The 17573-nt window shown below is 50.0% G+C and overlaps 1 protein-coding gene across 1 annotated transcript in view; it reads right to left on the reverse strand.

Annotated features, from left to right (window-relative positions):
• The window catches only part of LOC144674687 (F-box only protein 24-like), a 41275-nt gene that overhangs the window by 6862 nt on the left and 16840 nt on the right, over nucleotides 1–17573 (reverse strand). Inside the window, exons 3-7 of the mRNA XM_078535927.1 lie at nucleotides 12636–12822; nucleotides 10510–10748; nucleotides 9322–9565; nucleotides 7546–7704; nucleotides 741–862 (exon numbers count right to left, since the gene is read on the reverse strand). Of these exons, the coding sequence (XP_078392053.1) occupies nucleotides 741–862; nucleotides 7546–7704; nucleotides 9322–9565; nucleotides 10510–10748; nucleotides 12636–12822 (951 nt within the window). The remainder of the gene's footprint in view (nucleotides 1–740; nucleotides 863–7545; nucleotides 7705–9321; nucleotides 9566–10509; nucleotides 10749–12635; nucleotides 12823–17573) is intronic.

The following is a 17573-nucleotide window of genomic DNA, read 5'->3' on the forward strand; positions in this document are numbered from 1 at the left end:
TGGGGGGGTGTGGAGATGGGCGGGGTGTGGAGTTTGGGGGTGTGTGGAATTGGGTGGGGGGTGTGGAGTTGGGTGGGGGGTGTGGAGTTGGGAGGGGTGTGGAGTTTAGGGGTGTGTGGAGTTGGGAGGGGTGTGGAGTTTGGGGGTGTGTGGAGTTGGGGGGGTGTGGAGATGGGCGGGGTGTGGAGTTTGGGGGTGTGTGGAATTGGGTGGGGGTGCGTGGAGTTGGGTGGGGGGTGTGGAATTGGGAGGGGTGTGGAGTTTGGGGGTGTGTGGAGTTGGGGGGCGTGGAGTTGGGAGGGGTGTGGAGTTTGGGGGTGTGTGGAGTTGGGGGGGTGTGGAGTTGGGAGGGGTGTGGAGTTTAGGGGTGTGTGGAGTTGGGGGGCGTGGAGTTGGGAGGGGTGTGGAGTTTGGGGGTGTGTGGAGTTGGGGGTGTGTGGAGTTTGGGGGTGTGTGGAGTTGGGGGTGTGTGGAGTTTGGGGGGGTGTGGAGTTGGGGGGTGTGGAGTTGGGGGAGTGTGGAGTTGGGGGGGTGGTGTTTTGTGGGGGGGGTGTTTTGGGGGTGTGGAGTGTGTGGATTCGGGGGGGTGTGCTGTTTAGGGGGGGGGGTGGGGGTGTGGAGTTGGGGGAGTGAGGATGATGTGATGAGATGAACAATCGGGTTGGTGATGCTGTGGATTTACACCCAGTTTCCAGGTTATTGCGATGATGTTTTGGAGGAGGTTGAGGGATGGTCTTTACCTTGGAACAAAGAGCCAGGGCCAGTGGGATCTGTTGGTCAAAGGGGTCGAAGGCATGAAGAGTCCCGAAGAGGTCTCGATAAACACCGGCTGTGTGGACTTCCAAATAAACAGCTCCAGAATCTGCAACTCAAATTCCAGTACAAAATGAGAGGTCAAAGTTTACAGGACACTTGACCAATGGTCAGTCAATACTCTGTCAGTTGAACATGTCCAGATTAAGGGATTGGCTCAAGGAGCTTTGGACATGCTCAGGTCCAGCCAATATTCACCGTGAACTCGAGGGGTTGTGCCTCCTGTACCCAGGAGCATTTCGGACACTTAACCTTTGCTCCTGGGTCTAAATATTTTTCCATTCGGTTCGGATTTCTGTTGTTCTATTTTAAAAGTTGGAGTTGAGCAGAATGATTCCACTTGATAATTGACAGGCTTCCTAACCCAGGACTTGTCTCAGCTGTTTCTGACCTGGTGCCTGACCCTTAGAGGTTTTGATTAACTCATGGGAGAGATACGAACATGAACTCACTCCTGACGCCAGTTCACATGAAGTTAGTGGACAATACTTGGCATTTGACTAGGATCTGAGACAACATTCATTTACCACGGAGCTAATGGACTCTGCATTCCATTGGTTTGAAATAAGTTAAATCCAGCTGTTAGGATAGGGAGAGTGCCAGAGAGCGTCAAATGTCATCTGCTAACTAATTTTCAGCTCGAACTTGTCAAACCTCCTCCTCTGTACTCACAGAACTTTAACCAGCTGAATATCTACAGTAGGAGGCCGTTTCAAAATATTACCCTGAGTCTCCAGCACAGAAACAGGCCATTCGGCCCATCTGCTCCGTGCTGGTCTTTCTGCTCCACACGAGCCTCCTCCCACCCCCCCTCTCCATCTCACCCTATCCCCATATCCTCCTATTCCTTTCTCCCTCATGTGTTTATCCAGCTTCCCCTTAAATGTCTCTAAACTATTCACCTCGACCGCTCCCTGTGGGAGTGAGTTCCACACTCTCCCCACTCCCTGGGTGAAGAAGTTTCTCCTGAATTCCCCACTGGATTTATTAGTGACTGTCTCACAGTGAGCTCCCACTAACTCAATGAGATAAATGTGATGCTGGTTGAAGGATAAATAACAGCTGCAGAATTGCAGGGAGAACTCTGCTAATTACCTATATTTCACTTGGTGCCATCATTTAAATCCATCTGAGAGGGAGGTAGGGCCTGAGTTAATGTTTCATTTGAAAGTCCCTCAGTACTGACCCTCTGACAATGCAGCACTCCCTCAGTGCTGACCCTCCGACAGTGCAGCACTCCCTCAGTGCTGACCCTCCGACAGTGCGGCACTCCCTCAGTACTGACCCTCCGACAGTGCGGCACTCCCTCAGTACTGACCCTCCGACAGTGCAGCACTCCCTCAGTGCTGACCCTCCGACAGTGCGGCACTCCCTCAGTGCTGACCCTCCGACAGTGCGGCACTCCCTCAGTACTGACCCTCCGACAGTGCGGCACTCCCTCAGTACTGACCCTCCGACAGTGCGGCATTCCCTCAGTACTGACCCTCCGACAGTGCGGCACTCCCTCAGTACTGACCCTCCGACAGTGCGGCACTCCCTCAGTACTGACCCTCCGACAGTGCGGCACTCCCTCAGTACTGACCCTCTGACAGTGCGGCACTCCCTCAGTACTGACCCTCTTACAGTGCGGCACTCCCTCAGTACTGACCCTCTGACAGTGCGGCACTCCCTCAGTACTGACCCTCTGACAGTGCGGCACTCCCTCAGTACTGACCCTCCGACAGTGCGGCACTCCCTCAGTACTGACCCTCTGACAGTGCGGCACTCCCTCAGTACTGACCCTCTGACAGTGCGGCACTCCCTCAGTACTGACCCTCTGACAGTGCGGCACTCCCTCAGTACTGACCCTCTGACAGTGCGGCACTCCCTCAGTACTGACCCTCCGACAGTGCGGCACTCCCTCAGTACTGACCCTCTGACAGTGCGGCACTCCCTCAGTACTGACCCTCTGACAGTGCAGCACTCCCTCAGTACTGACCCTCTGACAGTGCGGCACTCCCTCAGTACTGACCCTCTGACAGTGCGGCACTCCCTGCGGACTGCACTGGGAATGTTAGCCTACATTTTGTGCTCAAGTTTCTGGAGTGTGACTTGAACCCCGACCCCCTGACTAGAGGTGAGACATTTCCCCACTGAAGCCAGGAAAATCTGTTATAGGATTAAGGACAGGTGACTACACTGCTCCCCGAGGTCTCGATCCTTCCTCAGATTTCCTCTTGTGTATTTCGTATTTCCTCCCTACGTGTCCTACACATGATACCCAGAGTTTACACTAATCCTGCTCTGGGATACACCCTGGAACGGGACAAGGTAGCCTTCACCCAGGGTGTTAGACATGGTTTGAGCCCCTGGCCTGAAACTCAGTCTCTGCACAGAATGTGGGACAATCTTTGTGCCTCTCTCAACCCAGCCTCTACAGCCCTCTATGGTAAAGAATCCCACAGATTCACTACCCTCTGAGAGAAGAAATTCCTCCTCATCTCTGTTTTAAATGGGTGCCCCCTTACTCTGAGATTATGCCCTCTGGTCCTAGACTCTCCCACAAGGGGAAACAACCTCTCAGCATCTGCCCTGTCAAGCCCCCTAAGAATCTTATATGTTTCAATAAGGTCGCCTCTCACTCTTCTAAAATCCATTGACTACATACTCTCCTCATAAGAAAATCCCTCTATACCCAGGGTCAACCTAGTGAACCTTCTCTGGACTGCCTCCAATGCCAGTATATCTTTCCTTAGATAAGGAGACCAAAACTGTTCACAGTATTCTAGGTGTGGTCTAACTCATGCCTTGTATAGTTTTAGCAAGACTTCCCTATTTTTATACTCCATTTCCTTTGAAATAAAGGCCAATATTCCACTTGCCTTCCCTATTACCTGCTGAACTTGTAGCTTTTTGGGATTCATGCATGAGGACCCCCAAATCCCTCTGTGCTGCAGCTTTCTGCAGTCTTTCTCCATTTAAATAATATTCAGCTCCTCTATTCTTCCTGACAAAGTGCATAACCTCACACTTTCCCACATTATATTCCATCTGGCACGTTTTTGCACTTAACCTGTCTATACCCTCTGTAGACTCCTTGTGTCATCCTCACCACTTGCCTTCCCATCTATTTTTGTGTCATCCGCAAACTTGGCGATACTACATTCACTTCCCTCATCCAAGTCATTAATATATATTGTAAATAATTGTGGCCCCAGCACTGATCCCTGTGGCACTCCACTAGTTACAGGTTGCCATCCTGAAAATGCCACCCTTATCCCAACTCTCTGTCTTCTATTAATTAGTTAGTTCTCTGTCCATGCTAATATACTACCCCCAACACCATGGGCTCTTATCTTATTAAGTAGCCTTGTGTGTGGTACCTTATCAAATTCCTTTTGAAAATCCAAGTATATTACATCTCCTGGATCCCCTTTATCTATCCTGCTTGTTACCTCCTCAAAGAATTCTAATAAATTTATCAGGCATGATTTCCCCATCATGAAGCCATGCTGACTCTGTTTGATTATATTATGCATTTCTAAATGCTCTGCTATTACATCCTTTATAATAGACTCTAACATTTTCCCAATGACGGATGTTAAGCTAACTGGCCTATAGTTACTAGTTTTTTGTCTCCCTCCCTTTTTGAATATTGGCAGTTTTCCAATCTTCTGGGATTTTCCTACTATCTCTGTAGCTACTCCCTTTAATATCCTAGTATGTAACCCATCAGGTCCAGGAGTCTTATCAGCCTTTAGTTTCCCTAGTACTATTTCTCTAATGATAGTTATTGTATTTATTTCTTCCCCTCCTTTTGCCCCTTGATTATTTAGTATTTTTGGAATGCTATTAGTGTCTTTGACCATGAAGACTGATGCAAAGTATTTATTCAACTCCTCTGCCATTTCCTGGTTCCCCATTATTATTTGTCTCATTCTCTAAGGGGCCTATGTTCACTTTGGCCTCTCTCTTCCCTTTTCATATATTTAAAGAAGCTCTTACTGTCTATTTTATATTACTTGCTAGTTTACCCTCAAAGTTTATTTTCTCCCTTTTTATTATTTTTTGGTCATCTTTTGTTGGTTTTTAAAACTTTCCCAAGCCTCTGGCTTACCACTAATCTCTGCCACATTGTATGTTTTTTCTTTCAATTTGATACTATCCTTAACTTCCTTGGTTAACCATGGTTGGTTCATTCCCTTTCTAAAATCCTTCTTCCTCACTGGGATATATCTTTGTTGTGAGTCAGGAACTATTTTCTTAAATGTCTGCCATTGTTCATCAACTGTCTTTTCTGCTAAACTCCTTTCCCAGTCCACTCCAGCCAACCCTGCCCTCGTTCCAATATAATTACCCTTATTTAACTTTAGCACAGTTGTTTCCAACCCAAGTTTCTCGCTCTCAGACTGAATGCTAAATCCAACTATATTATGATCACTGTTTCCTAGGGGATTTTTACTCTGAGATCATTTCTCAAACCTGCCACAGTACAGAATACCTGATCCAAAATAGCCTGATCCCTGGTTGGATCTACAACATATTGTTCTAGGAAATACATTCTAAGAGTTGTTGCTCTTGGCTCCCTCTGCCAATTTTAAAATATTCATTCACGGGATGTGGGCTTCGCTGGCTGGCCCAGCATTTATTGCCCATCCCTAATTGCCCTTGAGAAGGTGGTGGTGAGCTGCCTTCTTGAACTGCTGCAGTCCCTGTGGTGTGGGTACACCCACAGTGCAGTTAGGAAGGGAGTTCCAGGATTTTGACCCAGCGACAGTGAAGGAATGGCCGATATATTTCCAAGTTAGGATGGTGAGTGATTTGGAGGGGAACTTCCAGGTGGTGGTGTTCCCATGTGTCTGCTGCCCTTGTCCTTCTAGATGGTAGTGGTCATGGGTTTGGAAGGTGCTGCCGAAGGAACCTTGGTGAATTCCTGCAGTACATCTTGTAGATGGTACACACTGCTGCTACTGTGCGTTGGTGTTGGAGGGAGTGAATGTTTGTGGATGGGGTGCCAATCAAGCGGCTGCTTTGTCCTGGACAGTGTTGAGCTTCTTGAGTGTTGTGGGAGCTGCACTCATCCAGATAAGTGGAGAGTATTCCATCACACTCCTGACTTGTGCCTTGTAGATGGTGGACAGGCTTTGGGAAGTCAGGAGGTGAGTTACTCATCACACGATTCCTAGCCTCTGACCTGCTCTTGTAGCCACAGTATTTATATGGCTGGTCCAGTTCAGCTTCTGATCAATGGTAACCCCCAGGATGTTGGTAGTGGGGGATTCAGTGATGGTAATGTCATTGAACATCAAGGGGCGATGGTTGGATTCTCTCTTGTTGGAGATGGTCATTGCCTGGCACTTGTGAGGCACGAATGTTGATTTGATTTTCCCAACATACATGAAGATTAATGTAAAAGCAAAATAGTGCGGATGCTGAAAATCTGAAACAAAATCAAAAATACCTGGAAAAACTCAGCAGGTCTGACAGCATCTGTGGAGAGGAAGACAGAGTTAACGTTTCGAGTCCGTATGACTCTTCTTCAGAAGTAAAGAGTAGAGAATTTCAGTACATTAATCTTCAGACCTACTGAAGATTAGTGTACTGCCTTTTTTACATGCCCTCATTATCTCCTGATTTATTCTCTCTACAGTATAGCTACTGTCAGGGGCCTATAGACGACTCCCACCAGTGTCTTCCTCCCCTTGTTATTTCTTAACTCCACCCATCTGGACTCTACATCTTCCAATCCAAGATCATTTCTTGCTATCATACTTATTCCATCCCGCACTAACAAAGCTACCCCACCACCCTTTCCTTCCTGCCTGTCCTTTAGAAAAGTCACATACCCCTGAATATTTAGTTCCCAGCTTTGACCTCCTTGTAACCATGTCTCAGTAATGGCTTTAAGATCATACCCTTTAACCTCTATTTGTGATGTTAATTCATTTATTTTGTTCTGAATATTATATGCATTTCAGTAAAGAGCCATTAATTTTGCCTTTCTACCATTTTTTCCCCCTTTGACCCTATTTGCTGCTTTTTTTTATGTTTGTACACCCAGTCCCTTCCTGTCACACTCTGGGTATCATTACCTAAATAGCTGCCCTGCAATGCTGCCATATCCTTTTGCTTTGTAAGCCTATGTATCCCCTCTACAGAACCCTCTCTCCCCCTCTATTTAGTTTAAATCCCACTCTACAGCCCTAGTTATCGATTCGCCAGGACACTGGTCCCAGATGGTTCAGGTGAAGCCCGTCCCACTGGAACAGCTCCCTCCTACCCCAGTACTGGCACCAGTGCCCCATGAACTGAAACCCATTCCTCCCACACCAATCTCTGAGCCACGCATTTAACACCTTGACTTTATTTACCCTTTTCCAGTTTGCCCATGGCTCAGATAGTAATCCCGAGATTATTACCTTGGAGGTTCTGCTTTTTAATTTAGCTCCTAACTGGTCAAAATTCTCTCAGCAGAACCTGCTTTCTGGTCCTGTCAATGTCATCGGTACCAACGTGGACAACAACAACTGGATCCCTCCCCTCCCACTCCAAGTTCCTCTCCCGCCCTCTCCATCTAAAATGGAAGAGCCCTCATTCTGAAACTGTGTCCCCTAGTTCTAGATACCCCCATGAGGGGAAACATCCTCTCAGCATCCACCCCTGTCGAGCCCCCTCATGATCTTATATGTTTCAATAAGATCCCCTCTCGTGCTCCTAAACCCCAATGGGTACAGACCCAGCCTGTCCAATTACCTGTGATGTAGAGGGCACTGCTCTGGTTGGAGTGTACCTCCGAGATGGTGATGTGAGGGAGGCATTTGGTGATTTTCCGTGTGGACAGTTGGACGGTGTAGGACCTCGGCTGGTCCAGTTGGGTCTCATTGATTGTTAAACTGTAAATCTTGCCATCGTCTACAGAAAACCAAATAACAGGGTGAATTCTTTCTGTCGAGCCTGTTCACCAATGTACAGCCTGCAGGCAGTGGGACACTGTGGGGTGGGGCTGGTGTTGGTTGTGGGGTCGCGGGAGGTGAGTTTTTGAAAGTACCAATGACAGACCCCACCGGGAGTAACTGGGTTCAGTTCTGGGCCCCGCAACTCAGGAAGGAGATACCGACATTGGTGGGGGAGGAGGAAGGGGGAGGGTGTGGGGCGGCGGGGAGGGTGTGTTGGGGGGAGGGTGTGTGGGGGGGGTTGTGTTGGAGGGTGTGTTGGGGGGAGGGTGTGTTTGAGGAGGGTGAGTGGGGGAGGATTACGAGGTTGCACAGCCTTGGTGTGTATTGCCTGGAGTATGGAAGGTTAAGGGGTAATCTAATGGAGTTGTTTAAGATGTTTCTAGGAGAGGGATGACAGGAATTATCCAGTTTGCAGGTGACTGGAGTGTGACCTGCTCCTGTTTCAAAAACTTCCAACTTTTGTGTTGAAAATAAGCTCCTTTCTGCTGTAGCTCTTATGGAAATGGTATATATCTGTAACAGAAAGAACTTAATCATTGGAATATGGGCACAGGACGAGGCCATTCAGGATCTGGAGCCTGTACACCTAGTCAAATAGAGCAGGGTGATCTGTAACTGACCTCCCTCTATCCACCTTAGCACTCTCAGTAACCCTTTGTGACCTGGTGTATCTGTCGGAGTCAAACGGCCCAGTAACATTTCAACACAAACTAATTATAAACTATAACCTGATGAATACTCTTAGCCTCTCAGCAGTGGCATATTAGAGTGTACCCAAACCCTAACCCTAACCCTAATCTTAAACACTAACCCTAACCCTAAACCCAAGCCTCACCCTAATCTTCACCCTAACCCTAAACCTAACCCTAACCCTAAACACGAATCCTTACCCCAAACCTAACTTAACCCCGACACTAACCATAATCCTGAACCAAGCGCTAACCTTAACCAGACCCCTAGTCCTACCCCGAACAATAACCCTAACCCTACCCCTAACCCTAACCAGACCCCTAAACTTAACCCTAACCCTAGCACTAACCCTACCCCTAAACCTAACCCTAATCTTAACCCTAACCCTAAACCTAAACTAACCCTAACCCTAGCCCTAACTGTAACCAGACTCCTAACCCTAACCAAACCCCTAACCATAATATTAACCCTACCCCTAACTCTAACCAGACCCTAACCCTAACCAGACCCCTAACCCTAATCCTAACCAGACTCCTAACCCTAAATCTAACCCTAACCCTAATCCTAAATTTAACCTTAATCCTAATCCTAAACCCTAACCCGTAACCCCAGCCCTGGCTGGGAAGCGTTAGTGTTTTTCCAATCCCCTGGTTTCCAATTGGCTTTAGTTACAGGAGACAGAATCTGACCTCTCCCCTGAAAAGACAACCGAGGAAGGAGGTGGAAAATAAACCCAAGACTCCAGTCCGTGTGTTACACATCCTCCAATGCATAGATGTTTAAAACCGGACTGGCAGTGCCCCTTGCACCATCTCCCGCAGATGCCAGTCTGATATGACAGGGTTACATACTGTTAAACAGACAGGTTCCCCCCTGTACCTACCCGTCAACAACAGCAGAGATCGTTCAGTCTCCTGACCCACCAACTTGATCTTCTTAAATCGCATGGAGGAGTGAAAGGTCATCTTGAACACCCGCTGACCACTGGACTGTAGATATACCTCCACGCAGTCACAAGTGTGGGTGCAATTACTAGGGTCTTGGGTCACCAAGGGAGGAATGTCTCTCGTACCCAACACGTATAAATATTTCCGGTATATTGTATCATTCCTCGGGTCAGTTGCAAACTAGGAGGGAACAAATGTGGGAAATATAATGAATCAACCCCCCACAGAATAACCTCGACACAAAAGAAAGAAACATTGTGTTTACATCTACTGAATTGTCAAAGTTATTGATGGGGGGTAAACCACATCACATATCAGGCACTAAATGTCCCCATCAAACACTCCCAGGACAGGTACAGCATGGGGTTAGATACAGAGTAAATCTCCCTCTACACCGTCCCCATCAAACACTCCCAGGACAGGTACAGCACGGGGTTAGATACAGAGTAAAGCTCCCTCTACACTGTCCCCATCAAACACTTCCAGGACAGGTACAGCACGGGGTTAGATACAGAGTAAAGCTCCCTCTACACTGTCCCCATCAAACACTTCCAGGACAGGTACAGCACGGGGTTAGATACAGAGTAAAGCTCCCTCTACACTGTCCCCATCAAACACTCCCAGGACAGGTACAGCACGGGGTTAGATACAGAGTAAAGCTCCCTCTACACTGTCCCCATCAAACACTCCCAGGACAGGTACAGCACGGGGTTAGATACAGAGTAAAGCTCCCTCTACACTGTCCCCATCAAACACTCCCAGGACAGGTACAGCATGGGGTTAGATACAGAGTAAAGCTCCCTCTACACTGTCCCCATCAAACACTCCCAGGACAGGTACATGAGCCATTGGGAATTGAATGGAGCTCTTTCTCTTGAGATTCCTACTGCTCCCTTGGAAAGAAACTCTCCCTCCCAATGCCCAGACTGATACTGAAAACCCCAATCACCAAAAGCCCACTTCCCCAACACTGTTCAGAACAAACAGAAGCCTAGGGGGTGTGGGGAGGAGCAGAGTGTGGGGGTGTGGGTGGATACGTGTGGAGTGCAGAGTCTCTGTAACTTGCTGCAGGGTTTAACCCCTCCTATTCAATGACTCACAATGCGGGAACAGGTTTTACTCACATCCTTTACATTGCGACACAGAACAACATAGCGACATGCCCTCTTCCACTGGATCTGTCCGAGTGTGGAGGAGACCAGGGCATTCTTCAGGAAGAACAGGGTTCCGCTGTAATCCAGGATGAAGACATTGTCCTTTGTCGGGATGAATTTGCGGTATCCGTGTGACAGGTGAGGGGCGACCGTCCGGCTCACTGTCTTCCTACGGCCTCCGAATGTCTGGAAAAACAGGCCTTTGGTATCTGTTGGGGTGGCAGAACCATAAGGTCTTTAGCAGCGAGAGAGAGAGAGAGGGAGAGAGGGGGGAGAGAGGGAGAGAGAGGGGGCACCATACACATCAATCAACACGCAATACAACTCACTCAGCACAGCAATGCTGGGGAGAGTGGAAACTGGCGGAATTCCTGCTCCTAATCACTCTCTTCAATGATATCTCAGTAAAGGAGTTACACAGACCACGGTGTATTCCCTCGAGTGTAGAGAATGAAGGGGTGACCTGATCGAGGGGTTTAAGATGTTTAAAGGATTCGACAGGGTCGACAGAGAGAATCTATTTCCTCTGGTCACGGGGGAAGGGTCCAGAACACGGGGGACAGAACCTTCCAATTGGAGCCCGGCCGTTCAGGGGTGATGTCAGGAAGCATCACACAGAGGGGAGCGGGAATCTGGAACTCTCTCCCCCCCCCCACCTCAAAAAAGCTGTTGAGGCTGGTGGGGGTGGGGGTCAATTGGGAATTTCAAAACTTGAGATTTTAAATTTTTTTGGGGGGCAAGGGGTTTAAGGGTTACAGAACTTGGAACACAATCAATGTTTCCTATAGCCTTTCATCACTGTGCATGGCACAGACACTTTAAAATCAGCCTGTAGCTGTGCGTGCCTCTTAAAGGGACCGCTGCTTGTACTTGGCTTGTTTCTGCTCTGCATGGCCTATTCCCCTGCAGCTTAAAGGAAATGTTGGTTAAGATATGGATTAGATACGATCTGGTTGAATGGCGGAACAGGTTTAAGGGTTTGAGTAACCTACTCCTGTTCCTGTGTAACAGGCTCGAGGGGCTGAATGGCCTACTCCTGTTCCTGTATAACAGGCTCGAGGGGCTGAATGGCCTCCTCCTGTTCCTGTGTAACAGGCTCGAGGGGCTAAATGGGCCTCCTGCTGTTCCTGTGTAAAAGGCTCAAGGGGCTAAATGGGTCTCCTCCTGCTCCTGTGTAACAGGCTCAAGGGGCTAAATGGGTCTCCTCCTGCTCCTGTGTAACAGTCTCGAGAGGGGCTGAATGGCCTCCTCCTGTTCCTGTGTTACAGGCTCGAGAGAGGATGAATGGGCCTCCTGCTGTTCCTGTGTAACAGGCTCGAGGGGCTGAATGGCCTCCTGCTGTTCCTGTGTAACAGGCTCGAGGGGCTGAATGGCCTACTCCTGTTCCTGTATAACAGGCTCGAGGGGCTGAATGGCCTCCTCCTGTTCCTGTGTAACAGGCTCGAGGGGCTAAATGGGCCTCCTGCTGTTCCTGTGTAAAAGGCTCAAGGGGCTAAATGGGTCTCCTCCTGCTCCTGTGTAACAGGCTCAAGGGGCTAAATGGGTCTCCTCCTGCTCCTGTGTAACAGTCTCGAGAGGGGCTGAATGGCCTCCTCCTGTTCCTGTGTTACAGGCTCGAGAGAGGATGAATGGGCCTCCTGCTGTTCCTGTGTAACAGGCTCGAGGGGCTGAATGGCCTCCTGCTGTTCCTGTGTAACAGGCTCGAGGGGCTGAATGGCCTCCTCCTGTTCCTGTGTAACAGGCTCGAGGGGCTGAATGGCCTCCTCCTGTTCCTGTGTAACAGGCTCGAGAGGGGCTGAATGGCCTCCTCCTGTTCCTGTGTAACAGGCTCGAGAGGGGCTGAATGGCCTCCTCCTGTTCCTGTGTAACAGGCTTGAGGGGCTGAATGGCCTCCTCCTGTTCCTGTGTAACAGGCTCGAGAGGGGCTGAATGGTCTCCTCCTGTTCCTGTGTAACAGGCTTGAGGGGCTAAATGGGTCTTTTCCTGTTCCTGTGTAACAGGCTTGAGGGGCTGAATGGCCTCCTCCTGAGCTGACCGTACTTTGCAAGTTAGAAGCGCTGGGCTGTGGGCAGTGAGAGAGCTCGGCTGTTACTAACAGTTCAGGATGGAGGCGCGTTTCCAGAATCTGTCCTCTGTTGTTTCCTCGCCGTTCAGCCTTGGTGATAACTTCCTGCTGATGCGTTTCCACACGGCTTCATTGCTGCAGAACTCGTGAAAGTAGCGGCAGGTCTGTCCCAGCATCACCAGGTCCTTCACCGACAGGTCAGATATGATCTGATCAAGCTAGGGGCCAGAGAAAGATATCAGCTGAAGCCCTCTGCTATCCCAGCTAAAACATAGTGCAACAACTCACTCAGCACAGCCCACCTCAATCCCTAACCAGAAGCGAGGTATTCTACCTGAGGCTGTCAGGTTTAACATGCCAGGGAAGCTAAGGGCCTTTTTTGGGTGCAGGGACCTGCCAGGGAACAGGGGACCTACAGAATAAGCTGCTGGCTTGTGTTGTCAGCCGCTGAGTTCCAACAAGTGAGAGTGGGACATCACCTGGTCGGAGGATTTTTTATTAAGATGTAACTCTTTCGAGTACACTCACAGTTCTTGACTTTTTTTTTCCCCGGGAGTGGGACATGAACCCACAACCCTCTGACTCAAAGGCGAGGGTGCTATGAACTGAGCCACAGCTGACGCCTCCTGGTCGGAGGATAGTGCGTCTATGAAATGGGTAGATAATGACCTCTCGGACTAGCTTCAATCAACGAGAGGGTCAGATGTTAATGTCACGTCAATTACATTGTTAAAGTTTGTTCATGTCAATTACATTGTTACGGTTTAAGAGAAACAGGTGACGGGTGCTCATTGTCTTTGAGCACGTATAAATAAGGGATCGCTGGAGACTTGATGGAAACCTGAGGGGTCTTGGACAGGGTGGGTGTGGAGAGGATGTTTCCTCTTGTGGGAGGATCTAGAACTAGGGGGTCACTGTTTAAAAATAAGGGGTCGCCCATTTAAGACGGAGATGAGGAGAATTTTTTTTCTGTCAGAGGGTGGTGAGTCTTTGGAACTCTCCTCCTCAAAGGGCGGTGGGAGCAGGAGTCTTTGAATATTTTTAAGGCAGAGCTAGATAGATTCTTGATTAACAAGGTGGGGTGAAAGGTTACTAGGGGGTAGGCAGGAATGTGGGGTTGAGGTTACAATCAGATCACGGTCTTATTGAATGGCAGAGCAGGCTCGAGGGGCCGAATGGCCTAGTCTTGCTCCTAATTCGTGAAAAGTGCCGTTTCTTGGTTTGAACTTCACCAACCGGTTTGGATCCTGTTAACATCGGAGGTGAATTTCCTGGATATTGTCCACTGCGAAAATAGCCTGAGTTTTATCGTTAATTTAGTCTCTCCCAGGAAATTCACGTGGAATTGTGCAGGGCAGGCGAGTTTGTGTGTAAAAGTGCACAGAGCATCACACTGACACAGGAACAGGCAGGCCAGACCCAACAGGAAATCAGTGTGGGTCAGTTCATGAGGGTCGTGGCACACACTACAGCGCAGAGCTGAGCACAGGCTGGTGTCATGTCCAGCAACCTCCGTCAGACCGAATTGCTCAGATTCTGGACAGAGCTCCAGGGTCAGTGAGGGGGCTGGGCAGCAGGGGAGGGAGAGGGGGCCTCCTGCTCCTGATCACCCTCAAACAATCACCTTTCCACCCCACCCCACCTTCACCCCATTGGAACGGCTAGTGACCATTGTAGGACTTAGTGACCACTGTGGGGGCTAGTGGTCATCGTAGGGGTTAGTGACCATCGTAGGTACTAGTGACCACTGTGGGGGCTAGTGATCATCATAGGTGCCAGTGACCATCGTAGGTGCAGGTGCCCAGTGTAGGTGCTAGTGACCACTGTAGGAGCTAGTGACCATCGTAAGGGCAGAGTGACTATCGTAGGGGCTAGTGCCCATTGTAGGTGCTGGTGACCATTGTAGGTGCTAGTGACCATCATAGATGCTAGTACCCAGTGTATGTGCTAGTGACCACTGTAGGGGCTAGTGACCACTGTGGGGGCTAGTGACCAGTGTATGGGCTAGTGACCATCATAGGGGTTAGTGACTGTCGTAGGTGCTGGTGACCATCGTAGGTGCTAATGACCACTGTGGGGGCTAGTGACCACTGTGGGGGCTAGTGACCATCATAGGTGCTAGTGACCATTGTAGGGGCTAGCGACCAGTGTAGGGGCTAGTGACCATCACAGGGGTTAGTGACCGCTGTAGGTGCTGGTGACCATTGTAGGTGCTGGTGACCATCGTAGGTGCTAGTGACCACTGTTGGGGCTAGGGACCATCACAGGGGCTAGTGACCATTGTAGGTGCTAGTGACCAATGTAGGTGCTATTGACCACTGTAGCGGCTAGTGACCATCATAGGTATTAGTGACCATCGTAAGGGCAAGTGACCATCACAGGGGCTAGTGACCAGTGTAGGTGCTGGTGACCATCATAGGTGCTGGTGACCATCGTAGGGGCTAGTGACCATCGTAGGGGCTAGTGACCAGTGTAGTGGCTGATGACCATCATAGGTGCTAGTGACCACTGCAGGTGCTAGTGCCCATTGTAGGTGCTAGTGACCAATGTAGGTGCTATTGACCACTGTAGCGGCTAGTGACCATCATAGGTATTAGTGACCATCGTAAGGGCAAGTGACCATCACAGGGGCTAGTGACCAGTGTAGGTGCTGGTGACCATCATAGGTGCTGGTGACCATCGTAGGGGCTAGTGACCATCGTAGGGGCTAGTGACCAGTGTAGTGGCTGATGACCATCATAGGTGCTAGTGACCACTGCAGGTGCTAGTGCCCAGTGTAGGTGCTAGTGACCACTGTTTGGGCTAATGACCACTGTTGGGGCTAGTAACCAGTGTAGGGTCCAGTGACCATTATAGGTGCTAGTGACCAATGTAGGGGCTAGTGACCACTGTGGGGGCTAGTGACCATCATAGGTGCTAGTGACCAGTGTAGGGGCCAATGACCACTGTTGGGGCTAGTGACCAGTGTAGGGGCCAGTGACCATCGTAGGTGCTAGTGACCAGTGTAGGGGCCAATGACCATCGTAGGTGCTAGTGACCAGTGTAGGTGCTAGTGACCACTATGGGGGCTAGTGACCATTGCAGGGGCTAGTGACCAGTGTACGTGCTGGTGACCATCATAGGTGCTAGTGACCATCATAAGGGCTAGTGACCATCACAGGGGCTAGTGACCAGTGTAGTGGCTGGTGACCATCATAGGTCCTAGTGACCAGTGTAGGGGCTAGTGACCACTGTGGGGGCTAGTGACCATCATAGGTGTGAGTGACCACTGTAGATGCTAGTGCCCAGTGTATGTGCTAGTGACCACTGTAGGGGCCAGTGACCACTGTAGGGGCCAGTAACCACTGTAGGTGCTAGTGACCACTGTGGAGGCTAGTGACCATCGTAGGTGCTAGTGACCACTGTCAGTGCTAGTGACCACTGTTGGGGCTAGTGACCAACGTAGGTGCTAGTGACCAGTGTTAGTTGCTAGTGACCAGTGCAGGGGCTCGTGACCATCATAGGTGCTATTGACCACTGTGGGGAAGAGTGACCACTGTAGGTGCTAGTGACCAGTGTAGTTGCTGGTGACCATCGTAGGGGCCAGTGACCACTGTAGGGGCTGGTGTCAATCGTACATGCAAGTGACCAGTGTTGGGGCCCGTGACCAGCGTAGGTGTTAGTGACTACTGTGGGGGCTAGTGACCATCATGGCACCTAGTGACCAGTGTAGGGACTAGTGACCAGTGTAGGTGCTAGTGACCACTGTTGGGGCTAGTGACCACTGTAGGTGCTAGTGACCATCATAGGGGCTAGTGACCACAGTGGGGGTTAGTGACCACTGTGGGGAATAGTGACCACTGTAGGAGCTAGTGACCATCATAGGGGCTAGTGACCATCTCAGGGGCTAGTGGCCACTGTAGGTGCTAGTGACCACTGTAGGAGCTGGTGACCATCGTAGGCCCTAGTGAGCGGTGTAGGGGCTAGTGACCACTGTAGGTGCTAGTGACCGGTGTAGGGGCTAGTGACCATCTTAGAGGCCAGTGACCACTGTAGATTCTAGTGATCACTGTGGGGGTTAGTGACCACTGTAGATGTTAGTGACCATTGTAGGGGCTATTGACCAGTGTAGGGGCTAGTGACCAGTGTAGGGGCTAGTGACCACTGTGGGGGTTAGTGACCAGTGTAGGGGCTAGTGACCAGTGTAGGTGCTAGTGACTACTGTGGGGGCTAGTGACCATCATGGCACCTAGTTACCAAGGTAGGGACTAGTGACCAGTGTAGGTGCTAGTGACCACTGTTGGGGCTAGTGACCACTGTTGGGGCTAGTGACAATCGCAGGGGCTAGTGACCACTGTAGGTGCTAGTGACCATCATAGGGGCTAGTGACCACAGTGGGGGTTAGTGACCACTGTTGGGGCTAGTGACCACTGTTGGGGCTAGTGACAATCGCAGGGGCTAGTGACCACTGTAGGTGCTAGTGACCATCATAGGGGCTAGTGACCACAGTGGGGGTTAGTGACCACTGAGGGGAATAGTGACCACTGTAGGAGCTAGTGACCATCATAGGGGCTAGTGACCATCTCAGGGGCTAGTGGCCACTATAGGTGCTAGTGACCATCGAAGGGGCTAATGACTACTGTAGGTTCTAGTGATCCCTATTGGGGTTAATGACCACTGTGGTGGCTAGTGACCACTGTAGGAGCTAGTGACCATCTTACGGGCTGGTGACCATCTCAGGGGCTAGTGAGCGGTGTAGGGGCTAGTGACCACTGTAGGGGCTAGTGACCGGTGTAGGGGCTAGTGATCATCATAAAGGCCAGTGACCACTGTAGATTCTAGTGACCACTGTGGGGGGTTAGTGACCACTGTAGATGTTAGTGACCATTGTAGGGGCTATTGACCATCATAGGGGCTAGTAACCACTGTGCAGGTTAGTGACCAGTGTAGGGGCTAGTGACCAGTGTAGGGGCTAGTGACCACTGTGGGG

The sequence above is a fragment of the Cetorhinus maximus genome, unplaced genomic scaffold, assembly GCF_964194155.1.
Source record: "Cetorhinus maximus unplaced genomic scaffold, sCetMax3.hap1.1 HAP1_SCAFFOLD_752, whole genome shotgun sequence".
NCBI classification, from domain to species: Eukaryota; Metazoa; Chordata; class Chondrichthyes; order Lamniformes; family Cetorhinidae; genus Cetorhinus; species Cetorhinus maximus.